At 43.4% G+C, this 20,808-nt stretch overlaps 2 protein-coding genes across 2 annotated transcripts; both read right to left on the bottom strand.

Moving 5' to 3' along the window:
* Nucleotides 1-4,887: 4,887 nt before the first annotated feature.
* On the bottom strand, nucleotides 4,888-7,490 carry LOC134018454 (L-rhamnose-binding lectin CSL3-like). Its single transcript, XM_062458389.1, has 9 exons — nucleotides 7,354-7,490; nucleotides 6,111-6,140; nucleotides 5,987-6,031; nucleotides 5,740-5,875; nucleotides 5,555-5,664; nucleotides 5,437-5,481; nucleotides 5,196-5,331; nucleotides 5,000-5,117; nucleotides 4,888-4,914 (listed from the first exon to the last, which is right to left on the bottom strand). The coding sequence occupies exons 1-8, from the start codon at nucleotides 7,400-7,402 to the stop codon at nucleotides 5,012-5,014; spliced, it is 657 nt and encodes a 218-aa protein (XP_062314373.1). The 5' UTR covers nucleotides 7,403-7,490; the 3' UTR covers nucleotides 4,888-4,914; nucleotides 5,000-5,011.
* An 8,596-nt stretch (nucleotides 7,491-16,086) lies between these two features.
* Nucleotides 16,087-18,665, bottom strand: LOC134018449 (L-rhamnose-binding lectin CSL3-like). Its single transcript, XM_062458384.1, has 9 exons — nucleotides 18,529-18,665; nucleotides 17,310-17,339; nucleotides 17,186-17,230; nucleotides 16,939-17,074; nucleotides 16,754-16,863; nucleotides 16,636-16,680; nucleotides 16,395-16,530; nucleotides 16,199-16,316; nucleotides 16,087-16,113 (listed from the first exon to the last, which is right to left on the bottom strand). The coding sequence occupies exons 1-8, from the start codon at nucleotides 18,575-18,577 to the stop codon at nucleotides 16,211-16,213; spliced, it is 657 nt and encodes a 218-aa protein (XP_062314368.1). The 5' UTR covers nucleotides 18,578-18,665; the 3' UTR covers nucleotides 16,087-16,113; nucleotides 16,199-16,210.
* Nucleotides 18,666-20,808: the final 2,143 nt, after the last annotated feature.

The raw sequence follows: 20,808 nt of genomic DNA, 5'->3' as shown, positions 1-20,808 counted from the left end.
GATTCCCTAACCGCTCAGCCATCTGACTCACTGACTCTGAACTGATTAAGGTGGTGGCCAATTTGACACCAATCTGCTTCATCTATCAAATTTTCAAGCTTTAGCAGACACTCACACACACACCATAGTGAAAGCATGGGACTGGGGTGTTTGTTTTTTTGAGAATTGGTGGTCTAGCCATAATCCATTTGATTAACTGAGCCCACAAACCTTGGCTGTAAACAAAGAGCTCATTCACACAGCAAGATCCTGCTTAGGAATCTTTTTATGACAAACATTCCTGTGCGTTCATCCTTATCTTCGAAGGCTGATTCTAGGATGACTGGATTGGATACCCCCCCCCCCCCCCCCTTTAGCTGGTCTTTGTTTATACAGACATACATTTTCCTTCATTGAGGAACATGCAAAGGCGGGCGGCTAATAGCCTTTCGTGCCTTTGCTGAGTGAGTGAAGTAACATGTCAGCAAGTCGGTCTGTTTTGGCTGGATGGAGTGCAGCTCAGAGCAGAGAGACGGAGGAGGGGGGATGACAGCCAGTATCTGCAACGAGGAGCTGTGCAAACATACAAAGTGTGCTGCCTGGGATGTGCAGTGTGTCTGGGCAGGGATGGCATTATTAGGGTGCGTCAATGCAGGGAAGGGCACAGCACTCATCCTGTCTCATGCTCACGAACTTTGAGCTGTGGGAAGCTCAACCTTTCCAAATGAGTAATCAGCCAGGCTGTAGTAAAGCCCATTAGGAAGTCCAACCAAGTGTCCAAAGAAACAAATTGGAGGATATCAACAACCTTCCTCTGCAAGTTTCTCACAATGAGCCCAGAACTAATCCCTGATAGTTTCTGGGATGATCCTTGTTGCTCCAGACCCTTCACACGACAGTGTTTGGCATTCATATGCAAACATGGGGAGATTGTCTAGAACTGATTGTGCACGTTGCACATACACATGCAAGGCGTTTTATGGGACATGGAGGAGAGGCAGGGCGGGGTTGGAAGGGATGGCTGATGGGATTGATCTCTGGAACAAATCAGGTCTTGGCTCTAAGAGGCTGAGAACCGAAGAGAGAAACACAACCCAATTATTATTTCATCTTTAGAAGCCATGTTAGCACACACTAAAACTTTTGCCCAGTGTTTCTGGGCAGAATGCTAACCTTGTAGTGTGGTGACTGAAGCTGCAAAGGAAGGGAGGGTGATGTTGACAAGGTAGTGTGTATGGCTGCATGTGCGAGTTTGTCTCCATGTCTTCATGTTCCTAAGTCTCCCTCCCTCGTCACTCTGTCCTCCAGCATAGCCGTGCGTCCATCCAGCCAGCTCAGAGGCATCTGGTACTGTACACAGGAGGAGAGGAGGCTGCCGCAAAGACAGCTGGAGCTCATCGAAGGGCAGCCATGGGCGGAAGCAGCGAGGACACCAGACTCTGCACAGGGACCCAGACATGGTGAGCTTACAATTTTAGCCCTCATCACTGATCCTGTAATCTTGTTCCCAGGCTTTCTCAACTCACAAGAATTTAGCCTGGTGAAGACCTCTCGCATCCCGGGTCGTGGGTGGAGTGATCCTGGGTCGTGGGTGGAGGGACATCCAGGTAAGTTGCTTTGTGAAGTGCTGTCTAATCTGCTGAATGCTGCTGAATCTGAGAAGTCAGTTGTTGTAAACAGCAAAACAGCACAAACAAACTATAAGGACAAACGTACATTTAGTTCTTGTTACACTGGAATGTTATATACGTGAAATATATGCAGTTGAATTTACTGTCCAGACCCAGAGGAAGTGAGTTCTCAGCCTCTCTACTGATCCAGGGTCATTTCAGTGTTTCCCTAAGGTGTGCCTGGATTAAAAAGCAGGTTCTCACAGCATATCTGTAGATGTATGTCCAGGCATGTCATTTGCAGAAACTGGTCTTTGTGGTTAGAATATGTAGGTTTGCGAGTACAAAAGAGAATACACACAGCACATACAGCAATGAAAAGCTTTCAAAGCAATTGTAGGAGATTGACAAATTCAAGGTAATACAAGATGAAGGGAGATTGTCTTTTTAAATTCATGTTTATGAGTTCATTCATGTTCATGAGTACAGTAGTAGTAGGGTAGTAGATGGGTAGTAGATGAGTAGTAGATTACAAAGTATAGCTGGCTATCTTGGTAAGAGCTTGCAACATGCAACAATGTATACAGTACATATTTGTTGATATTTGTCTCTCTTAAGAGAAGAGAGTTTGGTAAAGATCTGTGAAGATTTGAGGATGGCTGACTTTGCTTAAGTTTTCAGGCATTATTCACCAGACCAGATGAAACAAGTTCATATCTAAAGGAAGTCCCAGCACATAACTTATATGGATATTTTGATCCAATAAATGTGTTGCTTTTCATTCAGAATTATTGCCTCAAGGAACCTTGGCGCTTGCCAAAATGAACCAAGTGTTCACAGCTTCGGCGAAGAGTACTCTGTTAAGATGGACCAACTGGCTACTGGCTGGTGGACCCAAATGCACAACTCCACACAAGGAACCGTTGACAGTTTGATTGGAAAAAAAGGACAAGGGGAACGAAGGAGATCTGGGGGGAGGGGGCAGGCGGGTGGGGGGGGGGGGCAGGCAGGCAGGCAGGCAGACGAACAGGCAAAGGAGGATATGGCACGGTCTGTAACAGGCAGAGACAAAAGCACGATTACCTAGTGTTCTGAGATAACGTACCTTAAGTTAGGAGCCAACACTAACACGTCTACTAGAAGCGTTGAACTGGCGATGAGTGACCGGGGTTGAAATACTGTGGTGCTGATGAGGGTATGAGATGCAGTGGTTTCAATTTCACAGGACGGATTAAGTATGTGGCAGGAGACCCTGAGCCTGGAGCCAACACCTATGAAAACAAGAACAAAACAGAACAAACAGAAAACCTGGCCGGGATCAGGCCGGGAACATAACATATTCTGTCACAGTGCAAATTGAAATCGCTAGATGTTGCTGAAATCAACCCTGAAGGTTTGGACATGTCATGGTGTCATTTTGGTTTATTTACAGCATTCGGTTATGTGTTTGTCTGTACCCTTGTTATCCTCTGCTTCACAAAGTCGCTTTTTAGTTTCAGAGCAGTGTTCTATTGCTTTGATGTCCTTCTTTGACTTCTATCTGGGTGTTGTCAGAACTGCACCTAGAAGGATGGAGCTAGTGGAGGGACAGTAGGAAGAGGACCAGGAAGGAAATCACTACAAGTTGGCGATATCAGGTAAACCATTTCATCATCAGGAGAGAGGGAGATTTCTTCCGACTGCAGACCAAACTTCCAACGAGGGCAGGACCAGAACAGCTTTTTAGCACGGAGCCCCTGGCTTTTACATGGAGCGAGGAAACACCCTGACAACTATAGCCTACTAAATAGTTAAAATACAGGCATGCATATAGCCTGTCCCCTGAGCAGTTGTTAATTCAATCAAGAGCAGCTTTCAGTTGATGAACTGCAGACCTGGGTGAGAGAGCCTGTATGGATGAGTGGAACATTTTAGAAGAAACTTTTCAGTGTACCTTGTCAGTGTTAGTCAGCAATATAGCTCCTTGGCTCTCAAACCGACCCCAACCTAAAGACCAGGGGGACTGTCAGGATGCCACACTATCATGCATTGGACCAGAGGTCAAGATAGAGATCAGAAGAGAAACTCATCTATGACTAAGCAAATGAGTACAGTAGAAGATAGTTTGAATGAGAATATCTGTTGACATGTTTCCTTGTCCTTTTGTAGACCTAAAACATCCAGTATATTTACAGCTCTCAAAATAGGCTTTGAAATAATTGTATACTGTATTATTAGGTAGTAGTGCAAAGTAGCTATGCATGTTATATACTGCAGTACGACTTTTAAGTGATGTGTCCACCGTCCCCAACTACTGTAATTGATTACATGTAGCCTGTAGTGATGTGGCCTTCGTGAATGATTAGTTAATTTTAACAAATCTTTAGTATGACTCAGGAGTAACGAGTAGTCTCAGAGCGATATGTTCATTTTCTCGTGGCCGCGCATCGGGACAGTTCCTCAGTAGAGGAAATGATTCGTTCATCTACCGACTGTCTTCGGATACTTTTTCACGACCTGCATAGGCTCAGAAGAGGAAACGAAGGATTGGTTTACCTCATTTGACAGCTAGGTTTAGTATGACGTTAATGATATTCGTTCACAAGTAATAATTACAGGTTGTTATTTTAACTTGTGTAATTTCAGTTCATTGCAGTGTAATTGTTTACCGTGATAATTAAAAATGCTAGTGTGATGACAAATGACAATTTCAAATCATACAAACTGTCATTATGCTTTTTAATGTGGGAATTTCTATTTTAAAATAGGCCATCTGCCACACAAATGTGTAATCTTGGCTTGTTAAGATGCACCAAGATATGATAAATGTTTGCAGTGGAAGTATTCAGGCCAAGGATTTGGCTATCAAATATTAGTGTGCGTTTGTGAGAGAGAACGCGCATGTCTGTGTGCGTGCACGTGTCTTACATGCCAGGTATCTGGCAGTTCAGAAATAATTTGTGTGGACAGCAAAGATATTAAGGCAGGAACCATGGGAATAATTGTTTTGTATGTTCCGGCTGGAAAGGATTGAATAATAACTACATTTCATAACACTAAGAACAGGATGTGGTGATGCCTGGGAAAAGTATTTGAAACCAGGTAGGTTTTGTTTTAACTCAGAGCTTTGCTCTGGACTTTGTCTCAGTGGGTTTAGTAAATCAAGTGCTTCCTACATCAATGATCCATATTGTCCCTGATGCGTTTCTGACTGACCTGGAAACAACCACAACACACTGATACATGTAAATGGTGGAAAATGGTGGAATTTATTCAATATTGAACCAGTCTTTGGCATTGGAACAGGTTCACATCCAGGTCCACTCCTTCGACCCAACAATACTCACTGAAACAGAAAGTGCCAGTCAACAAATATTATATTATAAAAGACACACACGTCACTCATACAGAGTGATGTAAAGATCACTTACCGCAGGTGTAGGTCATGTGCAGGTATAGGTCACATACAGGTATTTGTAGGTTCCATAACAGGGATCAGAGAACACAGAGTTGGAGGCAGACAGAGAACAGCTTGTATGTCCATTGCACCTGGGAAGGAGCAAAATAAGTGTGTGAGTGTGTGTGTGAGAGAGAACACGCATGTCTGTGTGCGTGCACGTGTCTTACATGCCAGCCACCGACAGCAAGGTTGTGGGGTTGAGGCAGTTGGTGTTGCTAATCTGGCTTGGTGGACGACCAGTGACGCAGGTCACCCTGTCTGTGCGTCCATAGTTAGCACTGACAACGTTGATATGAGAACTCCCTGGAAACAGGAAGTTATTACCTCTGCTTTCTTACCATCAAAGTGTATGCCGTGTGGAACTATTAACAGCATAGTAGGGCAACAGCATTCAGTGTTACAACATACCACAGTTTAGGGTAGCCTGCTGACCTTCACAGATCACTGTCGTCTCTGAAACAGTAATAGTACAAATATGTCAGTGTCAACGCTATACACACACACAATCAAACACACAAATACCAACTTGGGGGAATGCAGTTGTAGATCACATGCAGGTATTTGTAGGTTCCATAACAGGGATCAGAGAACACAGAGTTGGAGGCATCCAGAGAACAGCTTGTATGCCCATTGCACCTGGGAAGGTGGAAGGAGCAAAATGAGTGTGAGAAAAAGCAAACACGCATGTCTGTGTGCGTGCACGTGTCTTACATGCTAGTCACCAACGGGAAGGTTGTGGGGTTGAGGCAGTTGGTGTTGCGAATCTGATGTCGTGGACGACCAGAGATGCAGGTCACACGGTCGGTGCGTCCATAGTTAGCACTGACCACGTTGATCACAGAACTCCCTGGAAACAGGAAAAAGTTAAGCCCCATTCTCTTACCATTAATGTAACTTCAATGCTGTGGGAAACAGTATAGCAAGGCAACTGTACAACTGTAACAGTGTAGCAACGTACCACAGTTCAGGGTGGCCTGCTGACCTTCACAGATGTCTGTAGTCACTGAAACAGTACAAATTATAATTGTCAATCGTTTACAAAAAGCAGATCCTCCCTTGGACAATCAGGCTCTGAGTTTTACCTGCTCCTGTAGACATACAACATGCCAGCACTGAAAAAGACAGAAAGATCACAATCACAATCTGGCAGTTGGTCAAATATGGACCGTAAACATTCCTAGAGCATCATATACAGTTGTACCCAGAGCATCATATACAGTTGGACCCAGAGCATCATATACAGTTGGACCCAGAGCATCATATACAGTTGGACCCAGAGCATCATATACAGTTGGACCCAGAGCATCATATACAGTTGGACCCAGAGCATCATATACAGTTGGACCCAGAGCATCATATACAGTTGGACCCAGAGCATCATATACAGTTGTACCCAGAGCATCATATACAGTTGGACCCAGAGCATCATATACAGTTGGACCCAGAGCATCATATACAGTTGGACCCAGAGCATCATATACAGTTGGACCCAGAGCATCATATACAGTTGGACCCAGAGCATCATATACAGTTGGACCCAGAGCATCATATACAGTTGGACCCAGATGCATTTGCAACATCTACAACGCCTTCTGGATATTTGTGGAAAGACAAGAAACTCACCCCCACCCCTTTACATTTCATAAACGGAAACCAACAATTCATTGAAGTAATGCAAGGCTGAGTGTCACCCTGCCCCCACCTCTCAGGCTAAAATCTGGAGTTGCTGGATGGAGTCTACTTGATGGTCTCACCTCATTTTGTAACTTACTGTTGCATGTTGTTAAGGGTCAAGATGTGGTCTGGTTGTTCTAATTATTATAGTTTGGTATAAAAGGGAATTATGAAGCATTGTTCTGTGGATTCTTAATCTCCTAAGCACTTTCAGCTCTGGCTTGTCCTACTCCTTCCTCACCTCTTGTTCTCTGATTAACAATAATCATAGTGGAGTAGGTAAAAACCTTCATTTTGTAACATGTTTGCTTTGTAATCAATTCCATTATCCATTTCACCTTACTTTGACCATTCTGGCTCCAATTTAACCCATAGTCAAATAACTAAAAATACACACCTTTCACTAAAGTAACCCAGAACAAATGACTTCGGAAATAGTTTCACGATGTCTCTGGAACTGTGATCATTCCATAACATTCAAGTTTACATTTTTAAAAGGAGGGAGCGATAGGAGTTACCTTACAGTGAATCCAGTCACAAACCATAATCTAATTCTACAACTTCAAACCCAGACAAACTTGAATGATAATGTAAATATAAAAGTAGTCCTCCTGCTCACCAAGGAGCAGCCCAGAGAGACCAGGTACTTACAGATCAAAGCACCCAGCGTAAGACGAGGACTCATGGTCTTTCTAGACATTATACAAAAACAACCTCACCTCAGACAACTTGTATTAATAGAGGCAAAAATTCAGACTCGTGGACAAACAGCAGCTGCGTGTGTTGGATATGTAGACGTGTAACTAGTCAATTGTATTTATAGAGGGGCAGGTGGTGATTGATTGAGTTCAACCCTAATCCAAAACACCAGATTCTAATAATTACCTTGCTGACAAGCTGAATCATATTTGTTCCAATTGTGGTTCCAAATCTGCAGGAAGAGGGTTGACCAGCGCAACAGTTGAATGAAGCAGGATAATTAAGGATGTGGTGATGCTTGGGACAAGTATTTGAAATGTTGTGTTTATGTTAACTCAGAGCTTTGCTCTGGACTTGTTTGGTCTCAGTGGGTTTAGTAAATCAAGTGCTTCCTGTATCACTGATCATCCTGACTCTGGTGTGTTTGACTGACTAACCAGGAACTAACCAGGAATACATGGAGGAATGTATTCAATGTTTTGTTGTTTGAATGATTGATTGTGTGACTGTCACACTTCCAGCCCGGCTCCAAAGGTCCAGGTCACCAGAGGAGTTACCCCTCACACACCTGCACTACATTCCCCTAATGAGCTGTTTCACTCCCTCATCTGTTGTAGCCAGACCCCCACCCCTCGCTCCTCGGCTTGAGGCAACGGCCCCGGTGGATGTTGATGGTATTGTATTTCCGATTATGTACCTGACTCGTCTGGTCGATTTTATTCTTTATTACAGTTTTTCACGATTGCTAAAACACATTTCTTGAAACGGTCCACCATTTTCTCAAAACTGTAAACACAAAACCAAATATAGCTGCAAGCAGCGATGCGGGTTCCTCCGCAAAATGGCAAAATATTATAAAAATGTACATTGTAGAAGAGGGAGAGTTGGACAACAAGAGAGCAAAGGTACTTCATGTAGTTGGCCAACAACAAAAGGCTGAATGGGGATTTGAACTCATAAGGCATAAGCAGTAGCGGAGATAGCGTGGGTGCATGGGTGCGGCCGCCCCAGGGCCCCGTGCCAGTCAGGGGGCCTCCAAACGCCGCCGATCTTGCGTCACCTTACGAGAAAGGGGCCCTCCCTTAGTGACACAATGCAGATAATTAGCTGAAAGAAGCTAACTGCGGCTTCTGATCTCGTGCTACCACATTCCGTTAATCCAGCTATTTTTATCAAACGTAAGTTACGTAACAGTCACTTAACTCATGGCTATGGTAAACCAGCACAACAATAACAATTGCCAGGCAACAAAACGCTACATTCCGTGCCGAACGAAGTCTCAGCCGTCTATGTCTCATTAAGACATAGCCTACTTGCGTTCGTGCATGGATGAGGCCAGACTGTCAAATCTCACCTTTCTGTGTGTGGAGCGGGACATACATATTGACAAGGACAAAGTGGTTGGCAAATTTTCCACCGTGAAGGAGGAGGATGAAGATTTAATAAGGGATATGTGTATAGTTTTGTTAGATTCATTTGTTCTGGAGGATCGTTAAGCAGACAACAAAATTGTAAGAAATACTGTGGCACTGATTGAGCGAACTTAGCCTGTTCAGCACCATCGCTGTCGATCAGCTGTTGCTGTCCGTGGTGTTGAAAATATTTTATTTGACTGGCAAACTGTTTTCTTTGTTCGTCAATACAAACTTGTCAACAAATGTGGCTTTTCTTTGTGTCTTATTTGACATATAGGCTTACTTGGCTGAACATGTGACACATTATAACATATGCATTCATCAGATATTTTACCGTTTTTTTTACGTTTTTAATTTTAAAATGACTTGGTAGCAGAGGGCCCCATGATGAAGCTCCGCCCCCACTGCACTGAGTCTTGCTCCGCCCCTGGGCATAAGGTTACAAGTCAGTCTCTTTATCCTCTCTGCTACACACCAACTGTTGAGATTTTATGAATAGCTTTGGTCAGCTTTGGGACAAAGGTGAAGAAACGGTTGACATTTTAAGGTAAAATTGCATGAAATTGCGCATTGTACATCAGAATGATGTCACCTTGAAGCCAATAAGGTTTGAAAAACCATCAGTCAAAATTATATTTTATTTATTGACACAAAGATATTGAGGCAATGTGGACATTTACATAAATACACCCCTTTCAGACATTTTGTATTGCATTTCTCATTCCATTTCACCCTATATAAAGACACATCTGCCCGCACACTATCCCCATCCATGCTGTTTCTCTCTCTCCCAGCGCAGGTCACGCCAAAGCAGAAATGCTGCAGCAGCCGCATGAGGTTTAGGTGTAGTCCAATCGTTGCCTCCCACAATCCAAACACATTAACCGCAACAATGTCTTCACATTTTCTCACAGATGGCTTGATATATTGACTCTCTTCTTGAGTAGATCTCTTTCCAGAATCTCAGTCAAACCAGAATAACTTCATAAACAACTGGCTAGGGTACGGCCCACGTCCAGCCCCTTGCGAGTGAAACCTTTGATAGTAGACTCTCTGTTCGGATTAAACTACACGCACACTCAGGGTGACCAACAAGATTATATTAACTAACAAACAATAACATTACAAACATCTAACTGAACGAACACAACAACTGAAATCCCTCGCATGGCCGTTGTAACCGAACTATTTTCCTCAAGTCTTTGCGTTTTTTGACATGCCACACTGCATGCTGGGTACTCAAGAGCACTGATTATCTAGCTGTGCACCGACTGCGTGGTATGACGAGATGCTAGTGACGTGCTAAGGTTTCTGAGTCTCCTGCATTAACAAGTTCTGATTCGATTGGCAAGCTATTTTTACTAATGTTTTAGTAAATCATTTAGTAAATGTTTTAGTTCATCTTGAACTAAGTCTTGTTTTTATGATCAAAAACACGTGGTCATGGGTTTAGAAATGATTATCAGACTAGCCTTTTTATTTCATGTGTAGCCTCGCCAAGTTCAACCCACACAGGACATGTTATATAGGATCCTTATTCTGAAGCTGCTTCTGGCAATTAAACAAAGTACAATGACTTATAATGGCTCTGCTCTCTAAACTATCCTTCCCAACCATTCTGTAAATACAGAGAAAGCTACCTCAATTGCAAAATGTTATGGTTCACCATAACCATGAAAGTTAGTGAAATGAGTGAAAAACAGAGAGCCAAATGCACAGCACTAACTTTCTAGACCTGCATCAAAACAAACATGTGTCATTAGATGCAGTATAATATAATACATTTCAGACTAAAACCAAACAACCTCTCTCACATTACGCTGCAGTACCGTCTAATGTGTCATTCGTCTCACTTTGCACTAAGATGAAGGTTACCTAGCTCAAAGAAATAGCACCATCCAGTGGTATGTATAGAACGGTACTATCTGGAACAGAGAGAAGATGCCACAAGACTATGTATTTTGTATTCTCTACAGCTGTACAGTGATACTAACTCTATATTTCGGTATGTGTGTACAGTGTGTGTGTTCACATAGGCCCTTTCTGAAAAGAGACAACGGTCTCAAATATGGAATTACTCAAAGAAAACCTCGGGCCTTGATGTAGTTGGGTCATGTGAATGAAAAGGGCATCCTTGTTTGGCAGTCAGGTTTCCATCTTGTCATCATCATGGGATAGTAAGTCATGAAGAAATATTTTCCATCAGATTATGGTTGACAAAATGAACTACATTTAGTCATTTAGCAGACACTCTTATCCAGAGCAACTTACAGTAAGTACGGGGACATTCCCCCGAGGCAAGTAGGGTGAAGTGCCTTGTCCAAGGACACAACGTCATTTTGCCAAGACAGGGAATCGAACTGGCAACCTTCTGATTAATAGCCCGATTCCCTAACCGCTCAGCCATCTGACTCACTGACTCTGAACTGATTAAGGTGGTGGCCAATTTGACACCAATCTGCTTCATCTATCAAATTTTCAAGCTTTAGCAGACACTCACACACACACCATAGTGAAAGCATGGGACTGGGGTGTTTGTTTTTTTGAGAATTGGTGGTCTAGCCATAATCCATTTGATTAACTGAGCCCACAAACCTTGGCTGTAAACAAAGAGCTCATTCACACAGCAAGATCCTGCTTAGGAATCTTTTTATGACAAACATTCCTGTGCGTTCATCCTTATCTTCGAAGGCTGATTCTAGGATGACTGGATTGGATACCCCCCCCCCCCCCCTTTAGCTGGTCTTTGTTTATACAGACATACATTTTCCTTCATTGAGGAACATGCAAAGGCGGGCGGCTAATAGCCTTTCGTGCCTTTGCTGAGTGAGTGAAGTAACATGTCAGCAAGTCGGTCTGTTTTGGCTGGATGGAGTGCAGCTCAGAGCAGAGAGACGGAGGAGGGGGGATGACAGCCAGTATCTGCAACGAGGAGCTGTGCAAACATACAAAGTGTGCTGCCTGGGATGTGCAGTGTGTCTGGGCAGGGATGGCATTATTAGGGTGCGTCAATGCAGGGAAGGGCACAGCACTCATCCTGTCTCATGCTCACGAACTTTGAGCTGTGGGAAGCTTAACCTTTCCAAATGAGTAATCAGCCAGGCTGTAGTAAAGCCCATTAGGAAGTCCAACCAAGTGTCCAAAGAAACAAATTGGAGGATATCAACAACCTTCCTCTGCAAGTTTCTCACAATGAGCCCAGAACTAATCCCTGATAGTTTCTGGGATGATCCTTGTTGCTCCAGACCCTTCACACGACAGTGTTTGGCATTCATATGCAAACATGGGGAGATTGTCTAGAACTGATTGTGCACGTTGCACATACACATGCAAGGCGTTTTATGGGACATGGAGGAGAGGCAGGGCGGGGTTGGAAGGGATGGCTGATGGGATTGATCTCTGGAACAAATCAGGTCTTGGCTCTAAGAGGCTGAGAACCGAAGAGAGAAACACAACCCAATTATTATTTCATCTTTAGAAGCCATGTTAGCACACACTAAAACTTTTGCCCAGTGTTTCTGGGCAGAATGCTAACCTTGTAGTGTGGTGACTGAAGCTGCAAAGGAAGGGAGGGTGATGTTGACAAGGTAGTGTGTATGGCTGCATGTGCGAGTTTGTCTCCATGTCTTCATGTTCCTAAGTCTCCCTCCCTCGTCACTCTGTCCTCCAGCATAGCCGTGCGTCCATCCAGCCAGCTCAGAGGCATCTGGTACTGTACACAGGAGGAGAGGAGGCTGCCGCAAAGACAGCTGGAGCTCATCGAAGGGCAGCCATGGGCGGAAGCAGCGAGGACACCAGACTCTGCACAGGGACCCAGACATGGTGAGCTTACAATTTTAGCCCTCATCACTGATCCTGTAATCTTGTTCCCAGGCTTTCTCAACTCACAAGAATTTAGCCTGGTGAAGACCTCTCGCATCCCGGGTCGTGGGTGGAGTGATCCTGGGTCGTGGGTGGAGGGACATCCAGGTAAGTTGCTTTGTGAAGTGCTGTCTAATCTGCTGAATGCTGCTGAATCTGAGAAGTCAGTTGTTGTAAACAGCAAAACAGCACAAACAAACTATAAGGACAAACGTACATTTAGTTCTTGTTACACTGGAATGTTATATACGTGAAATATATGCAGTTGAATTTACTGTCCAGACCCAGAGGAAGTGAGTTCTCAGCCTCTCTACTGATCCAGGGTCATTTCAGTGTTTCCCTAAGGTGTGCCTGGATTAAAAAGCAGGTTCTCACAGCATATCTGTAGATGTATGTCCAGGCATGTCATTTGCAGAAACTGGTCTTTGTGGTTAGAATATGTAGGTTTGCGAGTACAAAAGAGAATACACACAGCACATACAGCAATGAAAAGCTTTCAAAGCAATTGTAGGAGATTGACAAATTCAAGGTAATACAAGATGAAGGGAGATTGTCTTTTTAAATTCATGTTTATGAGTTCATTCATGTTCATGAGTACAGTAGTAGTAGGGTAGTAGATGGGTAGTAGATGAGTAGTAGATTACAAAGTATAGCTGGCTATCTTGGTAAGAGCTTGCAACATGCAACAATGTATACAGTACATATTTGTTGATATTTGTCTCTCTTAAGAGAAGAGAGTTTGGTAAAGATCTGTGAAGATTTGAGGATGGCTGACTTTGCTTAAGTTTTCAGGCATTATTCACCAGACCAGATGAAACAAGTTCATATCTAAAGGAAGTCCCAGCACATAACTTATATGGATATTTTGATCCAATAAATGTGTTGCTTTTCATTCAGAATTATTGCCTCAAGGAACCTTGGCGCTTGCCAAAATGAACCAAGTGTTCACAGCTTCGGCGAAGAGTACTCTGTTAAGATGGACCAACTGGCTACTGGCTGGTGGACCCAAATGCACAACTCCACACAAGGAACCGTTGACAGTTTGATTGGAAAAAAAGGACAAGGGGAACGAAGGAGATCTGGGGGGAGGGGGCAGGCGGGTGGGGGGGGGGGGCAGGCAGGCAGGCAGGCAGACGAACAGGCAAAGGAGGATATGGCACGGTCTGTAACAGGCAGAGACAAAAGCACGATTACCTAGTGTTCTGAGATAACGTACCTTAAGTTAGGAGCCAACACTAACACGTCTACTAGAAGCGTTGAACTGGCGATGAGTGACCGGGGTTGAAATACTGTGGTGCTGATGAGGGTATGAGATGCAGTGGTTTCAATTTCACAGGACGGATTAAGTATGTGGCAGGAGACCCTGAGCCTGGAGCCAACACCTATGAAAACAAGAACAAAACAGAACAAACAGAAAACCTGGCCGGGATCAGGCCGGGAACATAACATATTCTGTCACAGTGCAAATTGAAATCGCTAGATGTTGCTGAAATCAACCCTGAAGGTTTGGACATGTCATGGTGTCATTTTGGTTTATTTACAGCATTCGGTTATGTGTTTGTCTGTACCCTTGTTATCCTCTGCTTCACAAAGTCGCTTTTTAGTTTCAGAGCAGTGTTCTATTGCTTTGATGTCCTTCTTTGACTTCTATCTGGGTGTTGTCAGAACTGCACCTAGAAGGATGGAGCTAGTGGAGGGACAGTAGGAAGAGGACCAGGAAGGAAATCACTACAAGTTGGCGATATCAGGTAAACCATTTCATCATCAGGAGAGAGGGAGATTTCTTCCGACTGCAGACCAAACTTCCAACGAGGGCAGGACCAGAACAGCTTTTTAGCACGGAGCCCCTGGCTTTTACATGGAGCGAGGAAACACCCTGACAACTATAGCCTACTAAATAGTTAAAATACAGGCATGCATATAGCCTGTCCCCTGAGCAGTTGTTAATTCAATCAAGAGCAGCTTTCAGTTGATGAACTGCAGACCTGGGTGAGAGAGCCTGTATGGATGAGTGGAACATTTTAGAAGAAACTTTTCAGTGTACCTTGTCAGTGTTAGTCAGCAATATAGCTCCTTGGCTCTCAAACCGACCCCAACCTAAAGACCAGGGGGACTGTCAGGATGCCACACTATCATGCATTGGACCAGAGGTCAAGATAGAGATCAGAAGAGAAACTCATCTATGACTAAGCAAATGAGTACAGTAGAAGATAGTTTGAATGAGAATATCTGTTGACATGTTTCCTTGTCCTTTTGTAGACCTAAAACATCCAGTATATTTACAGCTCTCAAAATAGGCTTTGAAATAATTGTATACTGTATTATTAGGTAGTAGTGCAAAGTAGCTATGCATGTTATATACTGCAGTACGACTTTTAAGTGATGTGTCCACCGTCCCCAACTACTGTAATTGATTACATGTAGCCTGTAGTGATGTGGCCTTCGTGAATGATTAGTTAATTTTAACAAATCTTTAGTATGACTCAGGAGTAACGAGTAGTCTCAGAGCGATATGTTCATTTTCTCGTGGCCGCGCATCGGGACAGTTCCTCAGTAGAGGAAATGATTCGTTCATCTACCGACTGTCTTCGGATACTTTTTCACGACCTGCATAGGCTCAGAAGAGGAAACGAAGGATTGGTTTACCTCATTTGACAGCTAGGTTTAGTATGACGTTAATGATATTCGTTCACAAGTAATAATTACAGGTTGTTATTTTAACTTGTGTAATTTCAGTTCATTGCAGTGTAATTGTTTACCGTGATAATTAAAAATGCTAGTGTGATGACAAATGACAATTTCAAATCATACAAACTGTCATTATGCTTTTTAATGTGGGAATTTCTATTTTAAAATAGGCCATCTGCCACACAAATGTGTAATCTTGGCTTGTTAAGATGCACCAAGATATGATAAATGTTTGCAGTGGAAGTATTCAGGCCAAGGATTTGGCTATCAAATATTAGTGTGCGTTTGTGAGAGAGAACGCGCATGTCTGTGTGCGTGCACGTGTCTTACATGCCAGGTATCTGGCAGTTCAGAAATAATTTGTGTGGACAGCAAAGATATTAAGGCAGGAACCATGGGAATAATTGTTTTGTATGTTCCGGCTGGAAAGGATTGAATAATAACTACATTTCATAACACTAAGAACAGGATGTGGTGATGCCTGGGAAAAGTATTTGAAACCAGGTAGGTTTTGTTTTAACTCAGAGCTTTGCTCTGGACTTTGTCTCAGTGGGTTTAGTAAATCAAGTGCTTCCTACATCAATGATCCATATTGTCCCTGATGCGTTTCTGACTGACCTGGAAACAACCACAACACACTGATACATGTAAATGGTGGAAAATGGTGGAATTTATTCAATATTGAACCAGTCTTTGGCATTGGAACAGGTTCACATCCAGGTCCACTCCTTCGACCCAACAATACTCACTGAAACAGAAAGTGCCAGTCAACAAATATTATATTATAAAAGACACACACGTCACTCATACAGAGTGATGTAAAGATCACTTACCGCAGGTGTAGGTCATGTGCAGGTATAGGTCACATACAGGTATTTGTAGGTTCCATAACAGGGATCAGAGAACACAGAGTTGGAGGCAGACAGAGAACAGCTTGTATGTCCATTGCACCTGGGAAGGAGCAAAATAAGTGTGTGAGTGTGTGTGTGAGAGAGAACACGCATGTCTGTGTGCGTGCACGTGTCTTACATGCCAGCCACCGACAGCAAGGTTGTGGGGTTGAGGCAGTTGGTGTTGCTAATCTGGCTTGGTGGACGACCAGTGACGCAGGTCACCCTGTCTGTGCGTCCATAGTTAGCACTGACAACGTTGATATGAGAACTCCCTGGAAACAGGAAGTTATTACCTCTGCTTTCTTACCATCAAAGTGTATGCCGTGTGGAACTATTAACAGCATAGTAGGGCAACAGCATTCAGTGTTACAACATACCACAGTTTAGGGTAGCCTGCTGACCTTCACAGATCACTGTCGTCTCTGAAACAGTAATAGTACAAATATGTCAGTGTCAACGCTATACACACACACAATCAAACACACAAATACCAACTTGGGGGAATGCAGTTGTAGATCACATGCAGGTATTTGTAGGTTCCATAACAGGGATCAGAGAACACAGAGTTGGAGGCATCCAGAGAACAGCTTGTATGCCCATTGCACCTGGGAAGGTGGAAGGAGCAAAATGAGTGTGAGAAAAAGCAAACACGCATGTCTGTGTGCGTGCACGTGTCTTACATGCTAGTCACCAACGGGAAGGTTGTGGGGTTGAGGCAGTTGGTGTTGCGAATCTGATGTCGTGGACGACCAGAGATGCAGGTCACACGGTCGGTGCGTCCATAGTTAGCACTGACCACGTTGATCACAGAACTCCCTGGAAACAGGAAAAAGTTAAGCCCCATTCTCTTACCATTAATGTAACTTCAATGCTGTGGGAAACAGTATAGCAAGGCAACTGTACAACTGTAACAGTGTAGCAACGTACCACAGTTCAGGGTGGCCTGCTGACCTTCACAGATGTCTGTAGTCACTGAAACAGTACAAATTATAATTGTCAATCGTTTACAAAAAGCAGATCCTCCCTTGGACAATCAGGCTCTGAGTTTTACCTGCTCCTGTAGACATACAACATGCCAGCACTGAAAAAGACAGAAAGATCACAATCACAATCTGGCAGTTGGTCAAATATGGACCGTAAACATTCCTAGAGCATCATATACAGTTGTACCCAGAGCATCATATACAGTTGGACCCAGAGCATCATATACAGTTGGACCCAGAGCATCATATACAGTTGGACCCAGAGCATCATATACAGTTGGACCCAGAGCATCATATACAGTTGGACCCAGAGCATCATATACAGTTGGACCCAGAGCATCATATACAGTTGGACCCAGAGCATCATATACAGTTGGACCCAGAGCATCATATACAGTTGGACCCAGAGCATCATATACAGTTGGACCCAGAGCATCATATACAGTTGGACCCAGAGCATCATATACAGTTGGACCCAGAGCATCATATACAGTTGGACCCAGAGCATCATATACAGTTGGACCCAGATGCATTTGCAACATCTACAACGCCTTCTGGATATTTGTGGAAAGACAAGAAACTCACCCCCACCCCTTTACATTTCATAAACGGAAACCAACAATTCATTGAAGTAATGCAAGGCTGAGTGTCACCCTGCCCCCACCTCTCAGGCTAAAATCTGGAGTTGCTGGATGGAGTCTACTTGATGGTCTCACCTCATTTTGTAACTTACTGTTGCATGTTGTTAAGGGTCAAGATGTGGTCTGGTTGTTCTAATTATTATAGTTTGGTATAAAAGGGAATTATGAAGCATTGTTCTGTGGATTCTTAATCTCCTAAGCACTTTCAGCTCTGGCTTGTCCTACTCCTTCCTCACCTCTTGTTCTCTGATTAACAATAATCATAGTGGAGTAGGTAAAAACCTTCATTTTGTAACATGTTTGCTTTGTAATCAATTCCATTATCCATTTCACCTTACTTTGACCATTCTGGCTCCAATTTAACCCATAGTCAAATAACTAAAAATACACACCTTTCACTAAAGTAACCCAGAACAAATGACTTCGGAAATAGTTTCACGATGTCTCTGGAACTGTGATCATTCCATAACATTCAAGTTTACATTTTTAAAAGGAGGGAGCGATAGGAGTTACCTTACAGTGAATCCAGTCACAAACCATAATCTAATTCTACAACTTCAAACCCAGACAAACTTGAATGATAATGTAAATATAAAAGTAGTCCTCCTGCTCACCAAGGAGCAGCCCAGAGAGACCAGGTACTTACAGATCAAAGCACCCAGCGTAAGACGAGGACTCATGGTCTTTCTAGACATTATACAAAAACAACCTCACCTCAGACAACTTGTATTAATAGAGGCAAAAATTCAGACTCGTGGACAAACAGCAGCTGCGTGTGTTGGATATGTAGACGTGTAACTAGTCAATTGTATTTATAGAGGGGCAGGTGGTGATTGATTGAGTTCAACCCTAATCCAAAACACCAGATTCTAATAATTACCTTGCTGACAAGCTGAATCATATTTGTTCCAATTGTGGTTCCAAATCTGCAGGAAGAGGGTTGACCAGCGCAACAGTTGAATGAAGCAGGATAATTAAGGATGTGGTGATGCTTGGGACAAGTATTTGAAATGTTGTGTTTATGTTAACTCAGAGCTTTGCTCTGGACTTGTTTGGTCTCAGTGGGTTTAGTAAATCAAGTGCTTCCTGTATCACTGATCATCCTGACTCTGGTGTGTTTGACTGACTAACCAGGAACTAACCAGGAATACATGGAGGAATGTATTCAATGTTTTGTTGTTTGAATGATTGATTGTGTGACTGTCACACTTCCAGCCCGGCTCCAAAGGTCCAGGTCACCAGAGGAGTTACCCCTCACACACCTGCACTACATTCCCCTAATGAGCTGTTTCACTCCCTCATCTGTTGTAGCCAGACCCCCACCCCTCGCTCCTCGGCTTGAGGCAACGGCCCCGGTGGATGTTGATGGTATTGTATTTCCGATTATGTACCTGACTCGTCTGGTCGATTTTATTCTTTATTACAGTTTTTCACGATTGCTAAAACACATTTCTTGAAACGGTCCACCATTTTCTCAAAACTGTAAACACAAAACCAAATATAGCTGCAAGCAGCGATGCGGGTTCCTCCGCAAAATGGCAAAATATTATAAAAATGTACATTGTAGAAGAGGGAGAGTTGGACAACAAGAGAGCAAAGGTACTTCATGTAGTTGGCCAACAACAAAAGGCTGAATGGGGATTTGAACTCATAAGGCATAAGCAGTAGCGGAGATAGCGTGGGTGCATGGGTGCGGCCGCCCCAGGGCCCCGTGCCAGTCAGGGGGCCTCCAAACGCCGCCGATCTTGCGTCACCTTACGAGAAAGGGGCCCTCCCTTAGTGACACAATGCAGATAATTAGCTGAAAGAAGCTAACTGCGGCTTCTGATCTCGTGCTACCACATTCCGTTAATCCAGCTATTTTTATCAAACGTAAGTTACGTAACAGTCACTTAACTCATGGCTATGGTAAACCAGCACAACAATAACAATTGCCAGGCAACAAAACGCTACATTCCGTGCCGAACGAAGTCTCAGCCGTCTATGTCTCATTAAGACATAGCCTACTTGCGTTCGTGCATGGATGAGGCCAGACTGTCAAATCTCACCTTTCTGTGTGTGGAGCGGGACATACATATTGACAAGGACAAAGTGGTTGGCAAATTTTCCACCGTGAAGGAGGAGGATGAAGATTTAATAAGGGATATGTGTATAGTTTTGTTAGATTCATTTGTTCTGGAGGATCGTTAAGCAGACAACAAAATTGTAAGAAATACTGTGGCACTGATTGAGCGAACTTAGCCTGTTCAGCACCATCGCTGTCGATCAGCTGTTGCTGTCCGTGGTGTTGAAAATATTTTATTTGACTGGCAAACTGTTTTCTTTGTTCGTCAATACAAACTTGTCAACAAATGTGGCTTTTCTTTGTGTCTTATTTGACATATAGGCTTACTTGGCTGAACATGTGACACATTATAACATATGCATTCATCAGATATTTTACCGTTTTTTTTACGTTTTTAATTTTAAAATGACTTGGTAGCAGAGGGCCCCATGATGAAGCTCCGCCCCCACTGCACTGAGTCTTGCTCCGCCCCTGGGCATAAGGTTACAAGTCAGTCTCTTTATCCTCTCTGCTACACACCAACTGTTGAGATTTTATGAATAGCTTTGGTCAGCTTTGGGACAAAGGTGAAGAAACGGTTGACATTTTAAGGTAAAATTGCATGAAATTGCGCATTGTACATCAGAATGATGTCACCTTGAAGCCAATAAGGTTTGAAAAACCATCAGTCAAAATTATATTTTATTTATTGACACAAAGATATTGAGGCAATGTGGACATTTACATAAATACACCCCTTTCAGACATTTTGTATTGCATTTCTCATTCCATTTCACCCTATATAAAGACACATCTGCCCGCACACTATCCCCATCCATGCTGTTTCTCTCTCTCCCAGCGCAGGTCACGCCAAAGCAGAAA

The sequence above is a fragment of the Osmerus eperlanus genome, chromosome 4 (genome assembly GCF_963692335.1).
Source record: "Osmerus eperlanus chromosome 4, fOsmEpe2.1, whole genome shotgun sequence".
In the NCBI taxonomy this organism is placed as follows: domain Eukaryota; kingdom Metazoa; phylum Chordata; class Actinopteri; order Osmeriformes; family Osmeridae; genus Osmerus; species Osmerus eperlanus.
This window is presented reverse-complemented; position numbering and strand designations above follow the sequence as displayed.